The sequence below is a fragment of the Notolepis coatsorum genome (genome assembly GCF_963971535.1).
Source record: "Notolepis coatsorum genome assembly, chromosome: 17".
NCBI classification, from domain to species: Eukaryota; Metazoa; Chordata; class Actinopteri; order Aulopiformes; family Paralepididae; genus Notolepis; species Notolepis coatsorum.
The window spans coordinates 47,777,378-47,797,674 of NC_140181.1; the positions used below are offsets into that span (position 1 = coordinate 47,777,378).

Below are 20,297 nucleotides of genomic sequence, written 5' to 3' on the forward strand. Positions count from 1 at the left end.
TTCAAACAAACAGTTGCATGGCAACAAATAAAATAATAATAATAAAATGAATAAATAAAATATTAAATAAATAAATAGGCTACACGTCTCTCTTTTTTGTTACAAATTGTCCTCACTGATATGAACATAGGCCTCTTTACTTACTTAAAAAAGGAAACATCAAGAAATATGTTCATGGTATTCCACCATGCCATGTGTGTTTTATTTTATAATGCTCATGATTATTGCTGAAGTCGGAGTCATACAATACTATTTTGATTGACAGTCGATTCTGCCAATTACGTCACACCGCTTGAATGAATGAATGAATGAATGAAAACTTTATTAACAGATTGCAGAATGGGTACAGTGCAGTACAGCTCAATACATACAATTGTTAAGGGGATGCAGACCAGAGAAAGACTTTCGTCTTGTTTCCACCAGGGTCCCCCATTTCCAATTCATCGTAACATATATGACATACATGACATACAGATAGACAGTACTGCTACATCTATACATTTATGACATACCAGATTTGCAATTACAGTACTGTATTTGTGATACAAAAAGAGTCCAGAAAGAAAAGAGTATATACATTAGGCGTAGAAACTGTACATTGGATTGGGTAGGTGGGGGTGGGACTGTACATTGGAGGTGGTTGGGGGGGGGGGGGGGGGGGGGGGTAGGAGTGTGGGGGGGGGGGGGGGTGTTAAGTAGGAGTGGGGGGGGGGGGGGGTTGGGTAGGAGGGGTGGGTGGGGGACACTGTATAACTGTACAAACAACACTGTACATTGGATTATGGGACTGTACATTGGACTGTACATTGGAGGTGGTTGGGTGGGTGGGGGGGGGGTGGGTAGGAGGGGTGGGTGGGGGACACTGTACAACTGTACAAACAACACTGTACATTGGATTATTGACAAGACCATACTTGGTAATTTACTGTACATTGGCGGGGGTTGTGTTCGGACATTTACAGGGGCCAGTTTCGAGTTGCAGTCTCCCTTAGGTGTTTTTTGAGAGTGTTTTTGAAAGTGGGTAGTGATTCACATTCCTTTACAGCTTTGGGTAGGGCGTTCCACATTGATGTGGCATAATTGCGAAACGTGTTTAGTCCCTTGTTTGAGCCGAATCTGGGTTTAACATGATTTGTGGAGCTCCCTCTGGTGTTGTGATCGTGGTATTCACTGACCTTTGGGAAGTATTTAGTCATGTACATGGGTACCTTGGTCGTGTAGTGTATCTTGTAGACCAGGCCCATTGCAAGTTGCTGTACTCTGTCGTCTACTCTAAGCCATCCTAGGTTGTCAAAGTGGGCAGGGGTGAGGTGGGTTCTAGGAGTAAGGTCAAGCAGTAGTCTGACCAGTTTGTTTTGAGATGTTTGTAATTTTGTTTTTAGCGCCTTTGAGGTGCTTTGGTACCATGAGGTGCAAGCATAGTCGTAGTACCCTTGAATGAGTGCTCCTGCTAGAGTCTTCAGGGTATTCTTGTTTACCAGTGAGGAGATCCGGTACAAGAAACGAGTTCGTTGGTTGACTTTTTTTATTACATTGGATGCCATTTTGTCACAGGAAAGATTTGCCTCTAGGATGGAACCCAGGTAGGTAATATCTTCTTTCCTTGTGACAATATTGTCACCCACTGTAACTGAGAAGCCGTCGGTCTTGCTGAGTTTGTTATTTGAACCGAAGAGAATGGACTCTGTTTTGCCCATGTGTAATGATAGTTTGTTATCAGCGAGCCATATGCAGATTTTGCTTAGTTCTGAGCTGAGGGTTTTTTCAACCTGTAATTTGTTCTTGTCAGAGACCAGCAGGGCTGAGTCGTCCGCAAACAGGAACAAGTTGCAGTCACAAGCTGACGACATGTCATTTGCATAAATTAGGAACAGTAGCGGACCTAGTATGCTTCCTTGTGGAACACCACAGTTTACTGTGAGGGGGGGGGATAGGGTACCGTTTACCTCCACCATCTGCTCTCTCCCCTCCAGGTAGGATTGCATCCAGCTCACTGATAGACTATCAAAACCAATTGCTTTTAGCTTGTCAATCAGAATGGTGTGATTGACAGTGTCGAAGGCCTTTTGTAGGTCCAGCATGACCATGCCGCAGTATTTGCCCGCGTCCACCTCTTGTTTGATGTGGTCGTTTAAATAGAGAAGGCATGTGTCAGTGGAGTGCACCCACCTCTGCTGTTCTTACCACCAATCGGAAGCTCTTATTCGTTTTTTTACTTCCGGAATGTCTGCCATTACTCTACTCGAGAGACTCAACTACCGGAGCTCACGCTAACAACAACGTTAGCTTGCCGCCGGCCACATTGACGAGTACCAGCGCTTATACATTACTGGCAAATGTTTTGTTGCACTTGTGGCAACAAGCGTTGTCAGCATAGACTTTAGTAAAATAGACCCAGACTTTTGAACGTTTTGTTCTGTCCGCCATGATGAGAGCAGAGCTGTCTGTAGCCTACAACTTGAGAGTTGTTCTGAAGCACCTGTGTGTGTGTGAGTGAGTGAGTGTGTGTGTAAGAGCACAGCCCCGCTGCTACCCCTACTAGATTATACAAGCTGGATGACAAACACCAATATGTATGCTGGCCCTGTGGCAGTGCTTCATCTGTTTTTAGTGTCCAGCTCTTTTAAGACACTCTTAAGACACTCTGGTTAGAGGTGATATGCCTAATGTCAGAGTTTGTTGGTGTTGATTTCCCTGTGTGTCCCGTGGCATGTCTGCTGGGCAAAAAAAACTGACTCTAGTGTGGGAGTCATTGTTACCCGGCTCTGAAAATTGGGCTGTTGTTTATCCGCCGAAAGACAAATTATTTTAAACTGGAAGGAGCGTAAAGGGATTCGTGGCTGGAGGATTACCTGGACTTGCTGAACAACGGGCAGCCTGGCTATCACTTTGATAAGGGCCTGGATGGCCACTGGGACACTGTCCGATAGGTTCCTTAACTCATTCACGGCCAGCCGTTCTATCCATCCTTGTACTCAATGGGCCACCGCTTTAAAATATAGGGATTTTCACTGTGTGCAGTGGTGTTTGCAGGGCTATATCTATATTCTATATTATAGCTATGGAGATTATACTATGGCTAATTTGACAGTAACTATCCCTCGTTCAACATGTGCAAAATAAAAAGAAAGTCATGCATACGTTCGCGTGTTATACTGTGGTGAATATTGTATAGTTTCAGAGTGATCCTGGCTAATTCCTGGTAACTGCGTTATGGAGCGATATGTGAATTTTGCTAAAAGCGTTTGCGTTGCCTGGACACGCTACTATTTCCAAATCAAAGGTATATAATAGGTATTATGTTTCATCATGAATGCATGAAAGGGGAGGGGGGGTCGTTTTTTGATGCTTTGATTGCCAGCAACGCCATTCGTTTCGAATACTACATACGTTGATCGGCTGGATCGATATGAAAGCATTGTAGGATCAAAGTGGAATTGACGTCATATAGTCCTTACCTTTGAGTGGGGTTATTCCAAAAAGAATATTCCAATTGTCTGATCGCGATTTCCAGTATTGATGTTGATTGGGTCCCTGACATGAAGTGGCACAAGATATGCCTCAAGTGTGCTGAACGCATTTCGAAGTGCTCAGATGAAGCGATTTACTTGGCTTGGTCTAAATTCTCCGCCCGGACGAAATTAGATGTTACACACAGTGTGAAATAAGGTTTCAAAGGGTGGGCGATACTGCCACCTAGCAGGATGCGGCCGGTATTGCACTCTCAGGATCTAAGAATGATTCCCTATGGTAACACTGAGGTCCGTGAGCCTGTAATGAATAAAAAAATCAAATAAAAGAAAAAAACGATCTAAAAACATGTCTGGCGCTCGACGGTTGGCGAGCAAACACGTAATATTACGTGGTTGGCGCAGAATGAGTTAATAGATCATGATGAAATGTAAATAGGATGTAAATATTAACTGATTACTGATTTGTTATTATTGTAGTTGTTGGTGTCATATGTGTGTATATGTTTTGTTGTGAAGGGCCAGATTAAACTGAATATATATATGTATCGTTTGATATACTTTGTATATTATTTATATATATACACGGAATATCCCTTTACCTGCGTACAGACCAGAGTAATATTCGCTCTCCTATTGGACAGCGCCCCCAGGCGCCAACGCGCAAGCCCCCAACGGCAAGTTCAAAGACAACTGCAGGCATGTCAGAACATGCCCAGAGTCTGCATAGTAATACGAGACAAGGACTGAGGTTGGGACTAGATATTCACTTAAGTATAAATACGGCGCAGGTGTAAACAGCAGTACCTTACCTAAACCTTACCCACCTTCACCACGAGTCAACGTGCAGTGAAGTGAGCAACCTTGCGTCTAAATAGAGCATTGAGAACCGCGTGCGAATAGAATGTTAAAGTGTCAGAGTTTAATGAAGTAACGTTGAGTTCGACTTAATCTAATGTGAAGTCAATAGTCGATCATTTATTGTATATCGTGCGGCCACAGTTCTTCCGTGTGTAGCACGGAAGAACCGTTGGACATGTACACAGGAGAATCGGCGCCGGCGATTGCAGAACCATTCCTGGTTGGATTATATTGATTTGGGACGTGACTACCGGAGAAGAGCACCGTTGATTTTGTGGTATAATATATTGTCCTCATGTAAATATATCCCCCTCCCCTGTATCCCTTTACCTGTGCCCCCCCCTCTCTGTGGAATAAGACACCCCCCTCCCCTGTGTCCCCCAAACCTGTACCCCCTCCCCCCCATCTGACCTATCAAATGGGACCACATCCCCCCCCTTGTTAACTATATAGGTCTCCTCCCGAGATCTATCAAGGCTTCTTACCTGGGTAATTTCAGCTGATCACCTGGGGCGAGAGCCTCAGCCATTTTCTCTATGTATTCTATCTGTTTGGTTAATAAACCTTGTTATTATCCAAGCCTCGGTTGACTGAGACATTCTTCATCAGGATATCCACAAATATCCCACAATTGGCGTCTACGAACTTGTGACGGACTTTTTGCGTCCTCCCGGCGTGCTGTATCATTCAACTATACAGAGAAAAGTGAGTATAATAGGATGGTCGACAAAATGTATGGAAAGGAATTGAAACCTTCCCGCTTTTCTCTGTGCCAGGTGAATATTACAGAATGTTGTCCAATATTGAGATCATGGCTGAGTAGAATAATGTGCATTAATATATCTGATCTGTATTGAGAATCGTTACCAGGGCGCGCGTGCACCTGGGTCCTTTATCAGGCGGTTCTGAGAGGATGGGTTATAGTGCTATTCCCAAAAGTTTAGGCACAAAGGTTGAGGTGCTATTCCTGGTCGAGTCGGAGCCGACCGAAAGCTAAGGCACACACAGGTTGTTGGATTGCTACCCCTAGTCTAGCTGATGCAGACTAAAAATATAGGCAACAAAATAGATACGTGAGCTTATTATGATGTGATATCCTTGGAAAACGCTACTCTGTTAAAAAACGTTCTGTGATTCCTTTGCAAAGAGGCGGGAAGTAAGGACCGAGAAGCTGATGGAATCATAATTAGAAATTACCAGAGTAGCGTCATAATATTCATTGTTTCAACCTCAAACTAAGCTCACAATCTTTTCCATTCCTGAAAACGATGTATTTTGGATTAAATTAACCAATTGATCAATACAGATAGCGGGAAGATGATCACGCGATGTCCTAGTTAGTACATGATTACGCGATGTCCCGGGAGTACGTAAATGTACATTAAACGGGACATCAGTCGCGGAAAAGTACATTAAACAGGACGTTAGTCGCGGGTTAAGAGGCCGAGAGTATGATTAAAAGGTATATATAATCTAATATATCGCTGGTAAATTTCGAAGTCAGGTTCGGTCGTTATGATTTTAATAACGATGTGTAGTTATATATCAAGGGTATAAATGCCTTGTCGCAACAGATGTTGGAACAATACAGATGTTGGACGACTAAACGTACAGCGATCCAATACAGTCAGATATACACACACGTTAACTTATATGTATTAATGTTTGTTTGTCTGTTTTAAGTCTCGTTTGTATGTGCACAAGTATTATAGGACCCGTCGCGTTGCTTTATTGAGTCAAGAACCGGCTACGGATAGCGCGACGAGCATTGAGAGACTAGTTACCGTTATACAAAGAATAACATTGAAGTGCAGTTCACGGGAACAAACTAGGATAGTAATTTCCGGATTCCGCAGAACACCGGCCCACGGGAACGGCCATTTGGGGAAGTATAGTTTTATCGTTTCAGTTTGTTTACGTTTCACATATGCACAGGCGCGTTCATTCGGTAACAAAATGCTGGTATAGGAATTCCAGGCTATTGAGAGCTCGTGGAAAAATACTGTATGAATTGCAAAGCGTTATTTCCGAGGCGAATGAGATCACACGAACGTCGCATGGAGCAATGACGTGACGCTATGCGCGCCGTGAAGTTATTATTTTATATTAAACTATCCATAAGCGAACGTAAAGTGTAATGTACCCAAGGCCAATGGTGCGTGAAATCCACGTGTAGTATATGTTTTATTTGTATATGTATGTGCGCGCTGCTATTGGAAAATGTTGAGTTGCGGTGACGAGATACGGATTGCTGACGACACGTAACGGATCCAACGTCAACAAAACAGCTTTCCCCGGTGAGTATAAAAATCATAAATATAGATGCTTTGATTGATTGATTGAAAACTTTATTAACAGATTGCAGAATGGGTACAATACAGCACAGCTCAACACACAATTGTTAAGGGGATGCAGACCAGAGAGAGACTTTAGTCTTGTTTACATCAGGGTCCCCCATTTTCAATACCAGATTTGTTTACATCAGGGTCCCCCATTTTCAATTTATCAGAACATATTATGACATACATGACAGACAGATAGTCAGTACTGCTACATCTGTACATTTATGACATACCAGATTTGCAAATTCAGTACTTTTTGTGATACAAAAGGAGTCAAGAAAAGGGAGTCATTTGACGTAGAAACTGTACATATACACAACTATCAGTTAAAGCAAATTACAACTATCTCAGATCACTTGAGTGTTTATGTGCTTTAATTTACACATTATAAGTCACATAAAGCTAATTACAATGTCTGTTTCAGAATTATAATACATCTGTGGGCGTACCGGTCATACTGACCATGGGAGCTAAACAAACACTTCCGGTTCCCAATATATGGCAGTACAGGAATTGTAGTCCACATAAACAGCGTTAGATTAGACTTTATAAGCTTTCAATGTTGAAAACTTGGAACACAAACAACATAGATCATGTTTAAAAGTAAGATGTTTAGGTTATATTCACTTGAGTTAATGTGTTTATCTAAAGAACCAATGAAAGATAACTAGCCCTTTCCATTGTAAGACATTTTAAACATGATTCAAAATGTGTGGGTCCACATTCATATGCTTGTGTACATATGCGATATGATTGATAAATGATAACACTATCATTACATCCAAGAACGGGATGGATGAGATCTAGCTAATGTTTGTTGAGCACACAGACAGTCAAAGAGGATTCACCCAGGTTTTAGAAAAGAGTGGAAAATTAACATGTGTTTGTATTTACAGATCTGGCTCTGAGGCGAGATGCAAAACAGTGAATGACTACACCCAAATTGTATCACAAAAGACAGAAAATCCAACAATTTGCATGTCAACCGAGAGACAGTGCAGAGCTGAGAGACAATCGATTGACCATTTGGAACAAATCTACATCCAAAACACCCACATGTAAATTTCTTCAGAGTGGGCACTTGGGAGACAAAGCAATGCAAATGCCTGCACTCGTGACCACAGACTTGATGAACTCACCTAGCGGTGGATGGCAACAGAGAACCACTTAATTAACATGAATTAGACACCGGTGATGAATTTGCAGTTATGAAAATCTACCTAACTCCCATACTAACAATAACTAACCAGTCGTTTTCATCATCTCTTTTCAAAAGACACATGAATTAGAGAAGTGCCCGAGATGAAAGATTAATGATGAAAACAACTACTTACAATCCCCTCCTTCTATTCTCTGTTTATAACCAATAACATGCATGACTTTCCTTAGACTATTCTTTTAACAACTAATACTTTCCATGATTGCAAAAATTATCAACCACCAAAATTGAAACACAATTATCTAAATGTACAAGATATCAACAACATTGATCATTTAGCTGACACTTTTATCCAAAGCGACTCACAGGTTCTGTACGACAGGACATCAGGCAGGGCACACCTCTATCAGCTGAGTAACAATGGTCATCAAAGTGTTGAGTGCTACAGTGTAGATTAGTTTATTAGGACAAATGCATGACAGTAAGGTTAGATGACAAAACGAATGATTGTTTTTCATGCAAAATTAACTGGCTACCTAGAATTTATGTTTTTTCCCCACCCTATGCCATGATGAGCCACACTGAGATGTGAAGAACGCCAGAGAAGTCGTGGCGAGGTAAGTATCCTGAGGTACAGCCAACGCATCCTGAGGTAAGATCAAATTAAAATTTGACATCACAGACTATGAAGAAAAATAGCTATTTTATCTGATTCAAGATTTGGCCATTCATTTACTAATTTTATTTAAAGCCTAATGATAAGATTGTAGTGAATGTGACCTTCTTGACGTAAGGAATCACTGCTAATGCAATTGGTTTGCATTTCCTATTGTCAATTAAGTGATTTTATTTACAATGAAATGAATTAATCCCAAAATGATTTTCCACTTTAGCAGAAAGGCGTTGAATCATTTATGTGAGGAGTTTTCTAAGGCAGTGTTTATCACCCTCAGATCACGAATTGGTGAGAGGACAGGACGAGTGAGACGACGCGCGACCTGAACCACGAAGCTGCGGACACAACCAATGACGATTCGGACAATAAGAAGAGATCTAAAGACGATAAAGGGCGAGAATGTCTCCTTCACTATCGCAGCAAGCGGGCAGCCAGAGAGACGACGGTGCCACCCCGACCCTGCTGATAGGCTCCGACCATGCAGACCTCATAGTCCCGATAGACCGGGTCCACACAGGGCCCAGAGGCTGTCCTGCAGCAGTCGAGACCCGCCTAGGATGGACATTACAAGGCCCCCTCGCTAAGTCTCTTAACCGAACAGCAGCCACTAGCTGCCTCCACTCCAGAGTGACAGAAGAAGACACCACCCTCCTACAGCATGTCGAGAGGCTATGGACACTAGAGACAATGCCCTTTAAGAACGAAAAGAAAGACATTCGTTCCAAGGAAGACATTTACGCCATAGCACTCCTCGAGCAAGGGACAAAGAGAGTCAAAGTCAATGGAGTGATGAGATACGCAACTCCACTCTTGAGGCGAGAGGGTATGCCCACCTTCCACGCCCCAAAAGAAGCGACGGAGCGGTATCTATTGAACACAGAGCGGCGCCTAGCCAGAGACCCCGCTCAAGAGACTGTGTACCGCGCTGAGATTGACAAGCTAATCACAGCGGGACACATAAAGAAAATTGACAACCAGAGGCGACGACAACAACCGTGGGAGAACCATCCAACCCAGCCCACAGACATCCCCAAGAAAGTGGAGCAGGGGACCACGAAGGAGACTGACCAAGGAGACACTGACGAAGAGGAGATCAACCTTTTGACAGCCTCCACCCCGGCACTGCAGACCAAACCCATCACCTGCAGATGGGAACCAAGTCCCCGACCATCAAGGTGGATTCCCATGACAAGATTGTCATCCGTGTGAAAAAGAGCGTCCTACTGACTAGCCACTACACCGGCGGGCCCTCGCCCTCCATCAAGTGGTACCGCAATGACGAGGAGAGGACAGCGAAACCAGCACAACACATTCAAAAACGCCCTGACCACCATGTCTCTGGGCCTGATGGGAGCCAAGCGTGAGCACAGTGGCGGATGTGTGATGGTGGTGGAGAACAACATAGGCTGCAGGAAAAGACCACTATAGTTGACTGCTACCGGTGACCCTTGACAAGGTACACAGGGAGCGGACGGCGACCTCCTGTAGGCCCCCTCTGAATGAACGACGACCAGTGAATGTTCCCGACTGCATCGTCAAGAAGAGACATCATCAGAGACCTGTAGACCAAGAGACTTCTGAACACACATTGTCCACATTGTTATGTATGTATTTAATTTTTACTGTGTTACTGTTTGGCCCTGCCACACAACAGACCGAGAACAGATGATCAACACGACACAGCAACTGTCAGATTCACAAACAAGAACTGTTTCACAGAGTTCATATGTATCTGGAAAATTATGGACTAAGAATATGATGAAATACAATCAGTAAGATTGCATTAACCAATTTTATAATAGCAATGAGAAATGACCAGAGAGTCACATTGCAAAATGCTATTGTTAAACAGGGCAGAACCAGTTGGGTTGTTCCAAGACACCAAGTTTGGTTACTGTATTACATCACATTTGAATTACTTAGGTTACAAAATTGTATTGTCAGACAAGAAAGAATCAGTTGTTTTATTCTTTCATAGAAGAGGACATGTAACGTTGTTTTGCACCTGTATGGTGAACCATTGATAGTATATGCACTAGAATTACATACAGAAGCGATGCATAAGACGTTTTATCTCCTCATTTATAGAGAAGAAATGGAGAAAATTGCCTGATTCTAAGTAAAGACCAACAAAACTGAGGCAATCACAGATGAAAATGACACTCAAACTCAGGTTAAATACAACTGGATCCTAAGTAATTTAATCATGTTAGTTTTATTAACCACCAGGTTAACGGTTGTTAAAATGTTTTTGTACACATTAGCCTTATGTGCAAATCCTATTCCTAATAATTATGCACACGATTTTGTTTTTCACCCTGTGCACTCTGACCACACAGAGACAGTGCTCACATGTATGTAATAGTTGTATTACTATGCCTGTATGCACAACCATCACATTAGCTCCCCTGAATCACGACATGAACGACTGAAGGTATGCCAAGATATTTGCACAGCTATAGCTTCTAATGATTATGTTAATTGTTGTTTGATATCAGAGTTGAGGACCACTCATTGATATAGATATTTTGAGCGATTAATAAAAGAAAATGGTGATATCTATTCCCACATCTCTGATATCAAAATAACACAGACCGCAGTCCAGTCGATCATGTCATGAATCAAGTATGTAAATAATACTATTTTAAACTATTAGGCCAACCAACAGAACACATTGGCCAACATTTTCATTATTTTAATTATTTTCTATTTTATTCATTATCTGATAACCGATGGATTACATCGGTCCCCACTTTTACCTGTTCCAAACAATCCTGGTATATTATACATTAATCTCACCCACATTATAAGAAAGAAAAGTGAGTATTGTGGTATAATATATTGTCCTCATGTAAATATATCCCCCTCCCCTGTATCCCTTTACCTGTGCCCCCCCCTCTCTGTGGAATAAGACACCCCCCTCCCCTGTGTCCCCCAAACCTGTACCCCCTCCCCCCCATCTGACCTATCAAATGGGACCACATCCCCCCCCTTGTTAACTATATAGGTCTCCTCCCGAGATCTATCAAGGCTTCTTACCTGGGTAATTTCAGCTGATCACCTGGGGCGAGAGCCTCAGCCATTTTCTCTATGTATTCTATCTGTTTGGTTAATAAACCTTGTTATTATCCAAGCCTCGGTTGACTGAGCACATTCTTCATCAGGATATCCACAAATATCCCACAATTTCCACTATCGTTTGGGATTTAACCTCGTGAGGATTACCACTCGGGCCTGCCTCGTGGACGGGGCTGGCTAGCTGTCGTCAATGCTGTCGAGCATCTTGGATTACAACTATTGCTTTTGTCTGCTGATCAAGGGAGTACAAGCACTGACTCCTGTACCTGGAGTCTCTTTATTCCTCGTTGACTCAGACGGAGTACCCGAACATTCCTCTACCCTCCAGGCCTTACACCCCGGAGGGAACCCATTGTCTCCAGTTGGTACCGGTGTTGCCCTATATAATCGCTACTATACAACAGGTGGCGTCAGCTTAGACCCATCGTAGGATTCCTGCTATTCTTAGTGACTTATGCTCTTGACTGACTTTACGTATATTCTTCGCCATACAAGCGCGACCCTAATTCTCATTCTGTAACCAAACGTTGCCTAATAATAATAAATTACCCTCCAATAGTATTTCTGTGTCAATGCCGTGTTCTTGTGGGTGTTCACCATCTATTTTGATGTACTGTCTGGCCAGTAATTAAAGTACATAACTAGCAGTGGTTTAATATATCACAATCTTTAATACAGTCAGGGTTTTGTAACCCCTCAGTTACATGTTTCATCAAAAAGATGTTAAAAGGCTGTCATTTCAGTAGCCACTGTAAAGCATTATTATTCTGTGAATAAGCGTTGGTCTCTTTGTTTTGTTTTGCCAGGGTGCCGACGGTGGGTGCTGGCCCTGACTGGCCTGATAACATCTACCTCACCTTCCAGTTTTACCGCTTCCCGCCTGTCACGTCTCAGCAGCTCAAACTGCTGACCGCTGACAATGTCCAGCAGAGAGGCAGCGATCCGTTACCATGTGTCCTGGCCCCGATCAACAAGGATGGGACCGCCAACTCTGGTAAGGGCTCTGGCAGCTGATGGGTACTTCATATATCACCACTCAGTCATGACAGGGTAGTTCTGGTTTTAAAATGGCAGTTGTTGTAGCAGTAGCAGCAGTAGTAATAGTAGTAACATTAGTTGTTGTAGGGTGGGTGGTGGTGGTAGTAGTAGTAGTAGTAGTAGTAGATGTACAGTAATAGTTGCTGTAGTTGTAGCAGGGGTAAATGTAGTCAGGATGGTGGTGGTACTAGTAGATAAAACAAGTCATTAGAATAATAGAAGCCTACTGTTGCTGGGACGATTCATTACACGCATATACTACCAATTAGCCATGTGTCTCCAGCGTCTCCTTGCTCAAAGTGCACACCCACAGATCTGTTCTGTAAGATGTAGGAGTCATGTACACCTCTTGGGAAGCGTGAGACCACGTTGAGCAGGTGGTTCTGCGCGTCGTAGATGATTTTAACGTTGATGGAATGGTATTGCTTTCTGTTGAGATATGGAAACGCATATCTGCCTTGATGCACATGTGCCCAAGGTGGACAGTACCTGTACGTGCGGTGGCACAGGGTTTGAGGAGTCTGGTCTGGCTCCTCAGTGCTGGCTCCAGGGTATTGCACAGGTCTTGGTAGGTACTCATCGCTCTCTGCGAATAGGTCTGCATGGTTGCGGTACTGATCCTCAGTGCCATATGCCATATTGTGTGTGTGTGTGTGTGTGTGTGTGTGTGTGTGCGTGCGTGCATGCACTGACCGCAGCTGCCCAGGAGCACGCAGCTCTGTATGCATCCTCACCAAGCCGCAGGCCACTGCATCGTTGCTAATAAACTATAGATTTATATGGGATCCATTAAACGTATCCTTTGTGTCTGTTGTCATTTGTGCCGGTTCAACTTGTGAACAGTAAGATGAGCAGTGGAATGTTTCTGTTTCATTGTGGAACAATGTGCAATGCAATGTACAAAATAAATAAAACCAACCATAAATAAAAAAAAAAAAATGAGAAAAAGACGGTATATGGAATATCAATACAACACGGCAAATATATAGCCTACATGAAAGGAATGGGATATGCTGGGAGCAGAATGTAGATGTGTCCATTATATTCCACTATAGCTATATCCGCGCGATTGAGTTTAGGTCTTATTTATTTATTGAAATTGATGTGCAGTGTTTGTGTAGTGCTTTTTTATTTTTTTTGACATCACAACACCTCATTGAGTCATGACTATAAATGTAAAACATAATTGTTAATGATACAAATATTCTCGTATTTATTATTATTATTATTATTATTATTATTATTATTATTATTATTATTATTATTATTATTATTATTATTATTATTATTATTATTATTATTATAATTAACCAGTCCTATCTATGACTGCTTTTCCACGATTGTAATTTCTGTTCTTAGCTATGAGTGAATCCCCGAAAAGGAGCCGTTCGAGAATGCCAAAAAAGTTTGCAAGTGGAGTTACAAGATAATTTGTTTGTAACTTTCTCGTAAATCCGTTCGAGAATGACGACCATTGTCTGGTGTTGTGGGGGATGGTGCCAATTCCTTGGGTGGTGGGTGGTGTAATCCAGATTGGAGGTGTAAAGAATTTCCCTAGATCTGTTCAGGGTAAATCCATAATTTCTGAAGAGGTTTTTGCGCCCCCAGAACAGATTGAAGTTGTCAATAAAGTTCACTTTGTATAGGGGACTGGCAGTTGAGAGCCATCTAGAGACATTACTCTACTGAAACACTTTATTCCTGGCCTAGGAGAAGGAATATAGGGCTACACATGAATGACTCAAGATCTTTGGAACCTAGCAAAAGCAAATCATAGTACTACTAGTAGTCGTGTTGGTGGTGGTTGTGGTGGTGGTGGTTGTGGTGGTAGTAGTAGGGCTGTCTTATATACTTCGGAGCTTCGTTTGATGGGCATGGGATTCGAATATGAAAATAAAATTTGAATATATAAAAAGAAAATAAAAGAAATATGTATATTTTTTTAGAGCTGGGCCGTTAACGCCGTTACCGGGATACGTTAACGCCGGACTATTATCGCGCGATAATACAATTGACGCCGTTAATCTATTCTCCAAGTTGGGTCTCCTCTCCTCTCTCTGTCTGCACGAGAAGCGAGCCGCAGCGACTCAGCGAGCCACACTCACACATACACATACGGGTACTTAAGGGCGGGGCCTGTCTGTGGCTCCGTGTTGAAGCCACACAGGCCGAGCTCTGCGCTCATCATGGCGGAGAGAACGAAACGAAAGTCTGGGTACACTTTACGAAAGTCGATGCCAACAACGCACGTTGCCACAAGTGCAATAAAACATTTGCAATTATGGGTGGCAATACAAGCAATTTGTCAAAACATCTGTTGTCAAAACATAACATTAGTCTGCAGAAATGCGCCGTTTTCGACTGCTTTGCTCGCAGTGTTCCATCTCCATCCACGTCCACTGCAGGTAAGCCAAGATAATACGAGTTAGCTAGGCTAATAACGAATTATTACGAATAGGCTAATAAATAAAATATAATTGCTTAGCTAATTGTTTAGCTACAAATATATTTGAAAGATGACACGTCAGGCTGAGGCTGCAGCCAGCCACCATGTCCCAGCCCACCCCTCCTCCCTCTACCACCACCGGTCCCAGCCAAGTCCCTTCACGCTAGCAGCTAGGAAGGATGACAGAGGTAGGGTGAACGAGTCTCACAGGGCTGTGACCCAGTTTGTTGTCAAAGGCCTGCACCCCTTCTCTACAGTGGAGTCCAAGGGTTTTAGGTAACAACTAATCATTCAGTGTATATAGTTTGTTATCTTACATTTGTTGTTTATTATAAAAAGTCTATAATTCAGACACATTTAAAACATTGTTGCTGCTGTTGCTGAATAAATAATATTTATTTATTTATTATATTTATAATTTATTTATAAAGTTATATAAAAGAACATTGCTGCTGCTGTTGCTGAAGAAATAATATTTATTTATAAAGTTATAAATAATAAAGCAATGTCGATAAAGTACCGAACAGTTAAGCATTATTGATAAGAGTAGTAGTATCGATAAAATCCTAACGATACCCATCCCTAGGTAGAACACACATATTTTGAATGCCTTCGGCAGACTTCAAATGAGCCATTTTAATCTAGATTAATCTAGATTAACTCCAGGATTGCAGATAGATTAATCTAGATTAAACTTATTTTTTATTTTTTTGCAAAATCAACTGTCTCTCTTTGTTAATTACAACAAGCAATGCTGTTTGTTATTTAAGATGAGGTCGGACTCTGTACTGACAGATGTGTGTTCATTGTGCTGCTTTTATAAAGCCTCAAATGACGGCTTACAATATTTCATGAAAGCAAAGTGTTTCGTTTGTCTAAGATTTAAAAAGGTTAAAACTTTACAGCACTGACAAAGTTGAACAAAGTGCTGTACAAGTCCCACAAAAAAAATAAAAATGTATTTATAATTTTTTTTTTTTTTTTATCTCAAAGCTTCGAATTAAAATCGAATCTCGGCTCCGAAGCTTCGAATTCCAAAAAAAATTTGAAGGTCAGCCCTAGGTAGTAGTAATAGTAACAATATATATATTTTTTTAACCTTTATTTACCCAGGGTAGGTTTGCTGAGCACGGATGCTCTTTTTCAGCTACACCCTGCTTAAGATTCAAGATTCAAGATTCAATCGTTTTATTTCAAACCACAGTGTTAGTTTGGCTACATTTACCATTGTCCGGCAAAACAACATTTGAAAATAAATTAAATGGGAAAAGAGGAACCCCCCCCCCCCCCCAAAAGTTTAAAAATAAAACAGCCAAAACTATACACTGTTTGAAAAGGAGATGGAAGAAGCAAAGCTTATATGTTTCCATCCCCCATCAATAACTATATACTTCAGCAAGTATGACACGATTACCAATACATATAATACCATACAATTTGCAAATACTTCAACTACACACAACACAATCACACATGCACACACACACACACACACACACACACACTAGACTATACTCTCATGTCACCCTTCAAATCATTCTCATATAATACGTTGGTCTTCCTCCCTGGTGTATTTTGTGAACACCATCATTTTGAATTTCCTCTTTAATATATTTATGGATTGACTGGATTAAGCATTACATCACGCGACAGAGTGTGTTATAGAAATGAGATCACGCCTATGAGTGGTTGTTAGGCCCGAGGCGCAGCCGAGGATCGTTAGACCCCCATAGGCGTCATCTAATTTCTATAACACACTGTCGCGTGATAATAATAATAATAATAATGACTTGGATTTATATAGCGCTCTTCATGACACCCAGAGCGCTTCACAGAGTCCATTATTCGTTCATACACAGTCATACCGGTGGTGGTAATGCTTTTATACAATGGCCAAATTCATCCAACCTTATTGCTATACAATAAACACAGTAATTGAAGCATAATGGAGATTTATTCACAAAACCATCCGCAGAAAAAGTAGGTAAAAAAAAAAAAATACATGTAAGTTGCCTCCGTGTCTATAAGCAGCTGGGAGGTGCAGTGCTTCAAAGCATGCCATCTCCAATTACATAATCCAACATTGTGTAAACAACTAACATATTCCAGTTAACACTTTGAGTGCCAACAACGAGATTTCTCATCCTAACTCGCCATGCGTTGAGTGCCATTGACGAGATTTCTCGTTATTTCTTTTATTAGCGATATCCATTAATTTTTCATCCATCCAGCCTGACATTATCATTGGGAATGGCTCTGAGCTCGAAAAGGGCAAATACCGCCGCCTATCGTCTCCCGGATCAGGGCTGTACACTAAGCCGAACGCACAATTGGAGGGGGGCTCCCCACCCTCCAGAACATTTACAACAAGCGTTGCACGGGCAAGGCTAAGAGAATCATTAAAGACTCCAGTCACCTGAACAACTGCCTCTTTGAACTGCTGCGGTCAGGCAAGCGATACCGGAGTCTCAAGGCGAGCACAGAAAGACTCAGAAGAAGCTTCTATCCCCAGGCCATCAGGCTGCTAAACGAACAATGAATGAACACTACACAACAACAACCACCAAACGCACATAGCACACACATCCACACGCACACACTCACTTTAAACAAACACACTGTAGCACCCACTCCACACACTTTATAGCACACACCCACTTTAAACAAACACACTGTAGCACCCACTCCCCACACTTTATATTTATTGATGAAGGATTGCACTACAACTCGTACACCTTACTGTAAATTGTACCTAAAATTGTACCTCATCCCATTTCTGCTTTGCACTAGATAGTACTGTACATTAGTACACTGCATAGTACTGTATATTATATGGTAACTCAGAACATTGTACATATGTCTATACCGAACACTGTGACCTCATTTTTCTTCTTCTAAATTACATGCTATATTATGTTATTTGATACTATCTTGTCTAGCACAGTCTCTGGAGCGTAACAGTAAGAAGCATTTTGTATGAAAGTATTCTGTACTTCTGTATGACAACTATTAAAGAACTTGAACTTGAACTAGGGGCACACTTGCCCCTAAATGAGAAATTTAGGGGCACAGAAGATATATTTTAGGGGCACATGTTTTAATAACAATTTTACCATTATAGTGCAAACAAATATGTTCCTCATGCCTCATTACTGTGGTCCTTTTATTTAACATTTAAGTGCATTTGTTTTCAGGTTTGTATATTTTATAATGAACCAACTGAGAAAGTGTGTAAATCACTAATAGAACAAAAACAACAAACTGTCTGTGTGTGTGCGCGCTTGTGTAGTGCTCCTTGAATGAGATCACCACAACAACACACACACACACACACACACACCATTGCATTAATCAGGAGGACAAGAACCTCTGCATACCTTTGTTTCACAATGAAAAGTGCTGTATAAATAAAATTAATTATTATTATTGTAAATAACCCCATGAAAGGTTTATTATTTTTATGGGTAATTACCTGCTTCATATTTGTGATGTTACTGGTTTCAGGGTGTGCCTAAAGTGATCAATGTGTTGGGCCATTTATAGAGATCTATGCCAATTAATGTTTATGTATATCCGGGACTTTTTTTTATAAGAATTGAGAGGCCTACTACGGTATGTGTATATGTGACCTTTATTTTGAAAACCGTGTTGCGACGCAACCTTGTTTACGTTTGCGCTTTTGACAGTGAAATGTTCAGTTCAACTTAGCTCGAAGGAAAGACTGTAATCAAAAAGGTTTAATTGACCCGTATGAGGCTCTTACGGTAGGACTTTGATTGTTTATAGAAGAGGAATGTAATACTATGCAAAACGAGAAATAAACAGTGATTTTACCAGCAGTAAGTTGCAAGCCACTTTCATTTCATATACGGGGAACCGTGACAATTATTAGTATTATCTTATTTGCATATTGTCTCATTATTAGATAGATAGATAGGGTGATACTTTATTGATCCCCGGTGGGAAATTTAAGTAGACAGTATTGAAAAACATCCTAATAGTGGGCTACTCACCTAACGTTAGAAGTGCGTCCCCGCCAATCATCACTGCCAGATCCGACTTAATTTCACCGGCTATGGTCTCTTATCATCTCTCCACATCGGACGTGGTTGTCATAAGATGCACTGATATCCGCTCCGTTCTTCTTGCAGAGCTAAATTAGCGGCTTAAACTTATTGAAATGAAGTTTTTCTTTGGCGATGCAATAGCCCACATTCAGTTTCGTTTAGATGGTTCGCTAGGAATTATGGGATTTGGTGTTGGATGGGACTCTACCAGACGGGGACATGGTATTTAATCGCACGATAGACTACAACTACCAAGTTGAATAGCGTGACTCAGATTCACTTCACACGCAAATATTTTCTTCACACAGGCTATCGCAGTAAATTCATTCATTGCCGACAGATTTTTTCATAGCACCGCGACATTATGTCACACTGTACAGCCCTGGTTGTAGGCTAACGTTTAACTTTTTTTTGTATCCAATTTGTATGGATTAATTTAGGAGTGAAATGCGAATGAGGGGTTGAAATCACTACTCGCAAGGTTGCCCCCAAATATTATTTTCCACTCGCACAGGCCAAATTAAGGGGCAATTTGCGATAATCTCGTCACAGTGTACAGCCCTGCGGATGGTAATGCACATCATTGGATTGGATTGAGTGGCCATGTGCATCAGAGAAAAAGTCCGGTCCAGGGTTTCCCCATCTCTGGCAAGCAGTGTCTGTTACCACATTCACTGGGGAGGCTCGGAGCAGCTTTCGATTATGTGTTTCCGACTATAACGTTGGATAAATAAACGCAATCAATATTTGGAATGGCGATCAGGAATTGGATTAATCTTTTTGCAGAACATCTGATGTGAGGTAAGGACTCTATTTTACCAGTATTGGGTTAATCAGATGTTTTTTTCATAGCGATCACAACGTGTCTGTGTGTGTGTGTGTGCGTGTATGACGTTAGCGCTGACCAGGTCATGGATAATAGATTTTTCAGCCCGCTTCTCTAGCGTGCATAAGTACACATATACTATCGATAATCTAGCGTTTATTTGAAAACGATTAATAAATCAGCCGAAAAATTACAACGTGTTTTGTGTATTCCACTAAAGGGCTATTATCGCGGAATTTCTCTGAAATTACTAGAACTCTCCGAAACTATACTCGTATTCAAAACGGTATAAAACGGAAAATGTACCAATGAAAAAACAATCCGTTTCGTACAT

General features: G+C 41.5%; 1 protein-coding gene across 1 annotated transcript in view; it reads left to right on the forward strand.

The window, feature by feature from the left end:
• Positions 1 to 20,297, forward strand: part of nphp4 (nephronophthisis 4) — a gene marked incomplete at both ends in the record, with an annotated part of 904,050 nt that overhangs the window by 545,835 nt on the left and 337,918 nt on the right. The window contains one exon of the mRNA XM_084333446.1: positions 12,393 to 12,580. Coding sequence (XP_084189572.1) covers positions 12,393 to 12,580 — 188 coding nt within the window. The remainder of the gene's footprint in view (positions 1 to 12,392; positions 12,581 to 20,297) is intronic.